The sequence below is a fragment of the Pleuronectes platessa genome, chromosome 13, assembly GCF_947347685.1.
Source record: "Pleuronectes platessa chromosome 13, fPlePla1.1, whole genome shotgun sequence".
NCBI lineage: Eukaryota > Metazoa > Chordata > Actinopteri > Pleuronectiformes > Pleuronectidae > Pleuronectes > Pleuronectes platessa.
The window spans coordinates 20,081,755-20,092,380 of record NC_070638.1 but is presented as its reverse complement, the minus strand read 5'-3'; the positions used below and the strand labels follow the sequence as shown (position 1 = coordinate 20,092,380).

At 40.0% G+C, this 10,626-nt stretch overlaps 1 protein-coding gene across 1 annotated transcript; it reads left to right on the top strand.

The window, feature by feature from the left end:
• The first annotated feature begins 37 nt into the window (after positions 1-37).
• urod (uroporphyrinogen decarboxylase) lies at positions 38-8,686 on the top strand. The gene is made up of 10 exons (XM_053437224.1): positions 38-212; positions 1,908-2,020; positions 2,353-2,432; positions 2,663-2,725; positions 3,290-3,487; positions 3,593-3,754; positions 4,729-4,863; positions 5,223-5,323; positions 6,418-6,484; positions 7,435-8,686. The coding sequence occupies exons 1-10, from the start codon at positions 190-192 to the stop codon at positions 7,597-7,599; spliced, it is 1,107 nt and encodes a 368-aa protein (XP_053293199.1). The 5' UTR covers positions 38-189; the 3' UTR covers positions 7,600-8,686.
• The last annotated feature ends 1,940 nt before the right edge of the window (positions 8,687-10,626 follow it).

Below are 10,626 nucleotides of genomic sequence, written 5' to 3'. Positions count from 1 at the left end.
ATTTGGACACCCCGACCCTCTTCCTGGTTCGATCACGTGGTCGTCCAAGATGGCCGCGCCCTGGAGCAGTGCTGCAGACGAGTTGTGTAAGCGGCTGTTTGACAGTTGAGGAGCCGCAGGTCGTGAGTTCCACCTGCAGAGAGACGGAGGAGCGAGTGACCAGGTCCCATCATCCTCAGAGCCGCAGACATGAGCAAGGACGAGTTCATACTGTGAGTAGCTGCTGCTAGCACGTAACGGTCACACGCAACGCTAATGTTACCACTTACTTAGCGGCTACTAGCTGTTAAGTAAACAGGCCTGAGAGCTGCCTGTGTCATTGTTATGGAACCATTTTAACCCGATAATGAATTGAAATGAATCTTTTTTAATCATGTCTCAGTCCATTGATGCTACAAATAATCCCCGATAAACGCAGCTGCCTCTATTGTGCAGAAATTAGTTTCAGTTTTAAGAAATTCAATTTTCTCTTGCTCATTTTAAAAGGTGGATTCATGTATTAACGCGAATCATCAGCTTAAAATAACACTTCGGGTCTCATGATGAATTCGGCATGAAGCTATTTCACCAGAGAGAAGTTCACGTCTTAATAATCTTTTCTAAAATCGGAATTAACTGGTAAATAATATCCAAACAGTCTTTTAGTGAGAAAGTATGTATTTTTGGAATATTTCTCACAGCAATGTTATTAATGGGTTTTTGCTATATGAAAGTCTGAATGATAGTGGATCTCAACTTGTCTTATTTCGTTTCACATATTTAGTTTTCATTTTTATTTTTATTTCTACTAGGCACTGGTTCTCCATTCCCCCGAATACACTTTGTACTTTTAGGATCACTTACAATACACTTTATACTTTTAGGATCACTTACAATACACTTTATACTAAAATGAAACACTGTCATTGTGCTAAAATTATGTCACTACTGTTTATTTGAATAACCGTAGTAAGTTATTTGCATAAACAGTAATGACATATGCAGTTTTTCGATTGAAGAATGAAAATTAAAGTTCACCAGTAGAGACGAGTAATTGTCAATGTAATTGCTTCCACTATGACTCTCATAATATAACATATCACATTTAAGTTATTGTTATTTATTTTGGGAGCCTTAACTGTAAAGGCTCTAAAATTCATTCAAAGTTTAGATTCTGAAAAAAAAGACAAAAACATTATACATTTCTTCTACCAGCACGTCTGCATATGTAAAAAATTATTCTTAGGCGTGAGAAGTGAGCTGAAGTTCAAATCAATTTAACGGAGCTTTTTCTCCTTTTTCCATTTAGCAGGGGTTCTCCTCATCCAACAGTTTGATTTGCATCAAGGTTGTTTTGAATTTCAGTCCGGTTGCGATGCATCACTGATAACTCCACAGCGGCCTTTCATCCAACCGTCCTCTCTGCTGCTGGGACACGATAAGAGCAGAGGAGCGTTATCTCTCCAAATCAGTCGGTCATTGACGGCTCCTCAGCTGGATGACCAAAACGATTGCAGAGGCAAGGGAGGGGCACGCTTGTGTTTTAGATAACGGACGCTGGCTGCAGCTGCATTGTGGCCTTCAGATTATTGTCATTCCTGCGTTAGCAGCTAAACTCAACTCTCACCCAAATCTGTATCGTGCGTGTGCTTCGGGCTGTTAAAATGGTCCCTCTGCAAACACAGAAAAGCCAATATTTGCAACAGTTTGTTCGACTGTTATGCTTAGTAAAGACTGAATGAACATACACATTTAATATAGTCAGTAGGAGTAATGATGTCACTTCAGGTCCGCCCAAAGAAGATAATTTATCAGCCAGCCAACATATTCACAGGGCTCTAACATATACACATTACTATTTACTGCATTGTTTAGATGTCAGCTGTCGTGATGCTAACATCTTTTTTTGTTTTTTCTTCTTCTTCCAGTCCAAAGGACTTCCCTCAGCTCCGGAATGATACATTCCTGCGAGCAGCGCGAGGGGAAGAAACTGAACATGTCCCAGTCTGGTGTATGAGACAGGCTGGTAGATATCTACCAGGTAATGTCTTGTTATAGTAGGAAGCATTAATGATGGATCTACTTCTTCAGTGTCCCTGTTATACATGACACTGTGCCTGTAAACCTGATTGCAAAGCCATGTTTTATATATAATTTTATATTATACCTGTGCTTTTCCTTCTCTGACATGTCAGAAATGACTTTGTTTAAAAAAAGATCTCATCCCTTAAATTTAAGACTTTTTTCAAGGCGTCCATTTATTTTCTGTGGACCAAAATGCATATGTTCGGCACAATTTATCATTTTCACCAAGATCTATAACTTTACTGTCTAATGATGATCATTTGTATTTTTGTTGAATCTAATCTGCAGAGTTTCGTGAGTTCAGAGCAGGGAAGGATTTCTTTGACACATGTCGGTCGCCGGAGGCCTGCTGTGAGCTCACTCTGCAGGTACAACACTGGAAAAATAAAATTTCAGTCATTTAAAAAGAAAGAAGAAGCTGTTTTACACAGTTAACAGCCAAGAGCCATGACTGAGACCTTCAAGTTGAGTCACATTGAGATCAAGGAGCTCTTTTAAAACAAAAAAATTGATATATCTTTCGGGCGTCCCCATGAGACAACAAAGTACAAACCACAAATTAAATTAAATTAAATTCCTCCCTTTATTCCACTTTTAGCCTCTGAGACGTTTTCCCTTCGATGCTGCCATCATCTTCTGTGACATCCTGGTTGTCCCACAGGTAAACAGACCAGTCTCATTCTTTTAACATGTCCACAGCACATATCTTATTATTCTGTGACATCTTTAGGCTAAGGTGAAGTTGCATCACTTACACTAGCAGTTGTCAGTATTTTTAATCACAAGACTCTAAGTCCAATGATCACATGTTATTTAAAAGGGTTTGTATATGGAGCATTTTAGCTTCTGTTAGCTTCTGTTTCAGTTTTACAGTATATACATTATTAAGAGTTCTAAAGTGACTGAATATCAGACCTATTGTCACGAGCTGCCCCAAAAGAACAGCTTTATTTAGCAGTGTTATGTGTTGGCTGTGTATCTGTCCGCTTGTTGTGCCCCCTAGTGGCCACATTGTTGGATACTAACAGTCAGATCACACCTGAACCTTTCATTTTCAAGGAAGTGCCAGAGATGGGAGGCTGTGCACAGTAAGAAATATCTGTACAACAGCTGAGTGTGTGAATTCTCCAGTTTCCTAACAATACGTCTCTTCCTTTGTTTAATACTTCAGCCATCTCTCAAATACTCTCTTTAATCTTCCTTGCACTGATCTTCCTCCCTGCAGGCCTTGGGTATGGACGTCCAGATGGTGCCAGGTAAAGGTCCCACATTCCCGGAGCCCCTGAAGGAGCCAGAGGACCTGCAGAAACTTCGGGTCAAAGTGGATGTGGCCAAGGAGCTGGGCTACGTCTTCAAAGCCATCACACTGACCAGACACAAGATAGAGGGCAAAGTGCCTCTCATAGGATTCACTGGAGCTCCGGTGAGAATAACAATTCGGCTGATTACGTTATTTAGTTTAAAAAAAAGTGATATCAATATTTAAGTATCGTGTTTGTTTCTCTTTTCTCTTTGGTGTGTCCCTCAGTGGACGCTGATGTCCTACATGATAGAGGGCGGTGGCTCTCCCACTCACTCCAAGGCGAAGCGTTGGCTCTACAGACACCCGGAGTCCAGCCACATGCTGCTGAAGATGCTGACAGACGTGATAGTGGAGTATCTGCTGGGGCAGGTGGCCGCTGGAGCTCAGGTAATATCTTTGCACCATTGGTGTGGCACATAATAATTCAACTTCAAATCAGTGAGTATCAAGTCTTTTTCCATGACATGTTGTGAGAGGAATGGCAGCAGTCGGGTTGTTCTGATGTTTGGAACTTATCATTGAAAACAACAAAAGCACCAAAAGCAGACCTCAGTGCTTAGTCAGGAAAAACTTAGTTGTGTAGAACAAGAACGGCTCACATTAGGGGATTTGAGCTGCGTTACCCAAATATAACTGTCCACTATTTTAAATAATGTTAAAAAATGTTTGGATGCCAATGTAGGCTTGTAAGACACAATGTCGCCTGCCTTTGTTGTTTTGTTCCTGGGAAATCTGAGACATATACAGTCATGTATTAGTTTTGCTCTTTGTTTTTACTGTATCACTTTCAACTTATTTACACTGGAAAATTTACAAAAATGTCAGATGTAGTGACAGAAAATATCGGGTATCTCCCACTTTTAACATAGCACTAACTTTTAAACACTCAGTCCTGCCTGTATCCAGATATGTATAAAACAAAGGAAAACCAACAATAACACAGTTAAAATGAAGTTAATTATTTGGTCTCCTAAACTCTCATTTTGGGAACACCTGTTACACAGCAGTCTGTTTGTTAATTATTAATTCGACTGCAGATGTTTCCTAGCAACCAATTTGTACATCATTGAATTCTTTACTTTTTGACACATTCCTGGAGTCTTAATGGTTCCACTTGAGTTGGTGCATTTGTAACTAGACAGGAGTTATAATCTCAGCAAGATCTTTATACAAGTTAGTGATTTAATTAATGAATAGCTGGTGCAACACATTCTAATATATTAAAAGGTTGAAATACCCACATGTAATTAAATATTTACCTATTTATGAATTGTGTTAAATGCTTCTGCTGCCGATGTGATTAATTGTTGTAAGAAAAACTTACCTGGATTCTTTTTCCTCCGCTGCTCTGCAATGTTCAGGCTCTGCAGGTGTTCGAGTCCCACGCTGGCATCCTGGGACCCGTCGAGTTCAAAGAGTTCTCTCTGCCTTACCTCCGAGACATCGCCCGCCGGGTCAAAGATAGACTGAAGGAGTCGGGGCAGGATGTTCCCATGGTGAGAGACAGAAAAAAAACGCTTTTGTCCCAGTATATATATATATGAGCTAATTATGTACACATCCGCCCCGAGTAAACAAGTCAACAGCGACAACAGTTTTTATTTATTTATCTGTAGCATTGTTGTTTGTATTGTTTTGTATTAATTGGCTTCTATGTTAGTTTCAAAACTCTGATCTATTCTTAAAGACACACTTCGGCTTCACCATTGTTTCCCAAGAGAGATCATTACAGATGCATTTGTTCTGATGAAAACAACGTTATACCAGATGACCAGCAGGTGGCAGCATTTCACCAAAGATCTCAGTCATATGAGAAGCGCTCTGAAAATGTAATGTGTGTATGTGTGTGTTCCAGATTGTGTTTGCAAAGGATGCTCACTATGGGTTGGAGGATCTCTCTCAGTCTCATTACGAGGTTGTCGGGCTGGACTGGACCATTGACCCACGCTCAGCACGGTAACACACACACACACACACACACACACACACACACACACACACACACACACACACACACACACACACGTGTTTGTACTTCTATCTTAGTGAGGATTGGCATAATGCATTCCCTAGGCCCTAACTCTAACCATTCCAAATAAATGCCTAACCCTTACCTACACCTAATTTTAGCCCTTACCCAAAAACCAAGTCTTAACACCAAACAGCCCTTTGAAGAAGTGAGGACTGTCGGGGTCACAAAGTCCTCACATTTAAAAAATGTCCTCACTCTGGTCTATGCTCAAAATGGTTCTCAATAAGATATAAGTACAGGAGCACACACACCATGACCCTGAAACCAAGAAGCCATTTGAGTTGTCAGGTCTTCACAACCACACCAAGGCAATCACACACACACACACACACACACACACACACACACACACACACACACACACACACACACACACACACACACACACACACACACACACACACACACACACACACACACACACACACACACACACACACACACACACACACACACACACACACACACACACACCAATACAAAGGGCTATTTGAGTTTTATTAGTGATGAATGTTTTTTCAACACAAATTTACTCTTTTAACTCCATTGTGAGATATTCTGCTCTGCACCAAGCTCTGTGTTAAATATTCCCCATCAGCTCATGGGCTGTTTGTCAGAGAAGATAGAATCTCCACCTGGTTGGCTCATGTGGTTGTAGTGTGACACATGAAGAGTGTTGAAACATCTATGTGGTTTTAAAAAATGAATGATTGATGTACTCTGTACTTAAGCCTCAAATCGTAACCTCTGTCTGAGTGTGTAAAATCCATTTGAAGCTGAATCGGAGCTGACTCCATCTCAGGATGTTGCTGGTTGTGGCAGGAATCATGAACCCTACTGGGTCGTTTCCTGAGGAGCAGGTTAACCATTGCTGACCTCGGCACTGGTCTGTCACAGGGTGCAGCGTATAAGTCAACAGTCTGTCCGTGTTTTCTGCTCTACTCATCAAATACTCACCCTGTCGGTTAAAGGATTACCCCGTGTGTCCTGTGATGTGTGTCTGTGTGTGTGTGTTCAGGGAGCTCACAGGAGGGAAGGTCAGCTTGCAGGGAAACATGGACCCTTGTGCTCTCTACGCTCCAAAGGTAACCTCCACTTCCTCTCACAGAAACAGTTTGTTCATGTAGGAAAAAGACAAAACAGTGTCACTCAGTGGAGCACATACATGTACCTCCACTATGGCCCAACAGTCCCCTTATAAGACCACTTTTAAATTCACTAGATCTCCATCAAACAGCGCACACTCACACATGTTTGTCCCCTAAACATATCTGATTTATTTCATCAAGAATCAACAAAAGTGTCATAAAACACCCTACCTCACGATGATAAAGGAAAAGTGTCCCTGACTCAGATCTGCATCACAATGTCATGGCTTCTTCCCGCAGCTACACTGCATCCTGTCACCACTTTTTGTGAAAATCCGTCTGGTAGTTTTTGCATTATTCAGAAAATTTCCTGACAAACAAGCAAACGCAGACAAAAACATACCCTACTTGGCGGAAGTAGCCATTATACGATAACCTCCCTCTCATCCTCAGTTTCACAAGTCTTTGTCAAAATACACACAAGGATTAACAAGGACATTGATAATTAACTATACATACATGTGAACAAGGTTGAATAAATCAGTTTGTGTGTGTTTGTGCAACTTAGTGTGTCTGTCCTTGGCAGAGATGTGCGCTCTACTGAGTTGCATTCTAGTTTTCTTATTGATAATAGTTAACTTTTAGTGTTGTGTTCCTTCTCTGTCAACTGATGTTATTTTCAACAGCCTGCAAACGTGCTACTTTCAGTCCCCAGCATTCCACTCATTTTATATGTACTGAATAGTCAGGCGCTGTAATTCAATGGTTTAAAGCCAAAACCAATAAAAAGGAAACGTTAACCTGTTCGTTATCCTCATGTACCCAGACTCTAGAAAACATTCTAAAGTCTTACAGCAGTGGAAGCATGACTCATCTAAAAGGTCTGCCAGTTGATAGTTAACGCTCTCTCTCTCTCTCTCTTTCTCTCTCCCTCCTCCTCCCATCAGGAGCGCATCTCCGAGATCGTGAAGAAGATGCTGGAGGGTTTCGGCACACGGGGCTACATCGCCAACCTGGGCCACGGCCTTTACCCCGACATGGACCCCGAGCATGTGGGCGCTTTCGTCGAAGCCGTTCACCTACACTCTAAAAAGATGAATAAACAAATATAAAGGGAGATGTGTGATCGACAAAATCTCATGATGATTGTGATGGAAAAATAAATGGATTTTTTATTAAAAAGTATGAAAAGTACTAAGCATTGGGGTTTAAATACTTAATGGCAACATTAAAAAGGAAACATTTTATCTGTTTCAGCAGGTGAGATGATTCTGTTACATTTCAAGAATGTCTGCATTAGGCGGATGAACTATGGCATACAGGAAAAACAACAAATTATTTATATGTTCTGGCACAAAAGTGATAAAAACTGACATGTTCATTTACATAAATTCAATATCTTCTGAAGATTTTCAGGAGAAAACAACATGTTGGTTTTCTAAGACATATCTTTAATATGTTGCTCTGACCGGGAGTGGATTATGTGTGTGGATTGGAGCAGGATGATATTCTTACAAGTACATGTCCTTTTATAAATGCATTTTCAGTGGTATGGGATTGTATTTTTATTAATATTGGATTTATTCAAAGAGCTTTGACTTGTAGTCTTTGACCTAAAGATGATTTTAGTCTTAGATTCAAGCTCACAAGGATGTCGCTTTAGACATGCAACACTTTCTAACCGTAATGGCTGTAAAAGCTCATCAGTAAAAGCTGAGCTCTTCACCAGTACGAGCCGGTTCATGAAGTGAAAAACATGCATACGAAAACAAAAGCTACTGGTTTGGAGTAAGACTGACAGGCAGGGACACACTGCTGCAGTGAGACTATCAATTTTTAAAGATAAATTGTCTGCACACAGCAGTGGATCGTTCCTGTGGCTGACATCTTAGTGGTGAACAAATCACCTGCTGGATCTCAGCATGGAGACTTTTATTTTTACTGTTGTGGATGGAATAAGCTTCTAAGAAACGCACATAATGAGAAGGTGTGTGATGCTTTTTACCTTAATCTGGTTTCATCTATGTTTCCTTTCATCAACTCAGACATTGGCTTATGAAGGGAATCGCAGTTTAATTATTACATAGAGACAGGTTTAATATGAATGCATTTTTCCTGAATATTAAAACATCCACATGTTTATATCAGGGTGTTTATATTCAGTTCAATAACAGTCAATTAAATTTTTGGTGAAATTTATCTTGCTTTGTATTTTATATTATTTGGTCCTGGCCTCGTTTAAATTAAGAATACATTTTTCATGCTCACAAATCTTTTCTTGCTTGAACCCCTGTTTGTGGTATATATTTTTATTTGATTTGAAGTAGGAGTGGTTAGATTTAAAAAGTAATTTAAATATATAAATGTGACATGAGTCTCAGTTTGCTTTGCTCAGATACAGTCGGTAGAAATCGCCATCAGAGGGGTACATTTATACTTTGAGTACATTTAAGAACCTGTGCTTTTATACTTTACTTGAGTAGAGACAGTCAATCCACACATGTACTTTTACTGGAGTCATTTTTGAAACAGGTATCTGTACTTCAGTCAGCCAACTCACGTTCAAACATTTATTGCAGCATTACAACAGATTTAGTGTTTGGTGTCTAGGCTCACACTCAATCACTCCCACATATAGGGTTAGGGTTAGGGTTAGGCTAACCCTAACCCCACTGTGGGACTATTAAAGGATTCTATCTATATGATTACACAGGAATGACGGGAGTGATGAGCAAATACTTGTAACCCCCCGTTGGAGCCTACAGGTGGATGCTGGGGTGGTGGAGGGGCTGAAGCAACTAGTGGTAATACTGCAGCAGCAGTGCGAGCAAGAGGGGTTGATGGGAAATGTTTCTCTGGTTAAATAGACCACCTGATAAGGTGGGTGGGTGTATAGATGGTTGTGGAGAGTGAGGTATGTCACATGATGTATGTCACATGATTGGAGCAGAGCAGCTTGAGTTTCCTGCCAGAACTAGCTCGCCAAGATCAATCACGACCATTAATAAGAAATACAGTTTTGTGAAGGAGAGTTCTGATAAAGTCTAACATCCTCTGTAGGTTTGTCACACAGGTCTTTGCAGTCTGAAATATTCATAGTGAGCTGCCTCCTGCTATTTGGTCTCACCAAACTGTAACGCTGTATCCAAGAGACAACCAGTGCTGAAGTCAGTCTGGCTGTGATCAAGTCCAAAATGTTCCCCAGGGATACACATTCAACGACAAGATATGAAAATTAAATAATAAATATTTAGAAAAACACCATAAATCAAAGACATAATTGTTTCTCATGTTATTGGGTATTATGTTTTTTGCTTCTTTATACACATCATCAGGGGTTAAAGGCGAAGATGAGTCTTCTTCGAGGCAGGTTGGCTTTGGTTTCTATCACATGGGGGAAATTACATTTTGTGTCACAGTTAGTTACAGTTAGAGATCGTGTGATGTTACCAAGATGTATTTCTCTGCCATGTCATAAAGTGAACTTTTTGAAATTTTGCTGAGATGTTGAAGAACAAATTCCATGGAAACGTTACTCTAAATAAATATATAACATCAATTTAATAATCATGCCACAAACAGAAGTCAACCTTCATGTTATATGACCAAACAATGTATTTTTACACATGAAGCCATAAATATATCGAGATCGAGACTAAATCTAGTCCGATGCTACTGATTTACTGACAAATTACAAACCACAATTTATTCCGCTGCATGAATAAGAAAAGGTCAAATAAAATCAAGTGGAAAAGTGTGATGACAGTTAAAATCAAGTGATAAAATGAAGCATCTTCACCAATTCAGACTCATCTCACCCTGGAAAGCTGACGAGGTGCTAACATCCAATCACAGCCCTCAAAATCTTTGTCTCCATGTGAATTTAACATTTGATATAATTGGGGTTGAAGACAAAACTACATTATTTTCAAATGAGTTTGGCTTAAAAGAAAACCATGAGCATTGTGACTGTAATCATAGTCGAAGCTCTTTACATGAGGAAGAAGAGATCAGTTAATCCCAAATTGTGTTTTTCTCTTTTAGCTCAGCTAAGAACGTCCGATAAGCAGATTCTGGTAAATCCGGTTGTTGTTGCTGCTGCTGATGTTGTTGTTGTTGTGAAGGATTCCAGCAAAAGT

What these genes read in the sequence shown, in the direction of transcription:
- urod (XM_053437224.1), top strand. Translation starts at nt 190, where the DNA reads ATGAGCAAGGACGAGTTCATACT. An exon ending in GGCTGGTAGATATCTACCAG is followed by an intron (nt 2,021 to 2,352) that starts GTAATGTCTTGT and finishes TCTAATCTGCAG; the next exon opens with AGTTTCGTGAGTTCAGAGCA. An exon ending in GTGCTCTCTACGCTCCAAAG is followed by an intron (nt 6,485 to 7,434) that starts GTAACCTCCACT and finishes TCCTCCCATCAG; the next exon opens with GAGCGCATCTCCGAGATCGT.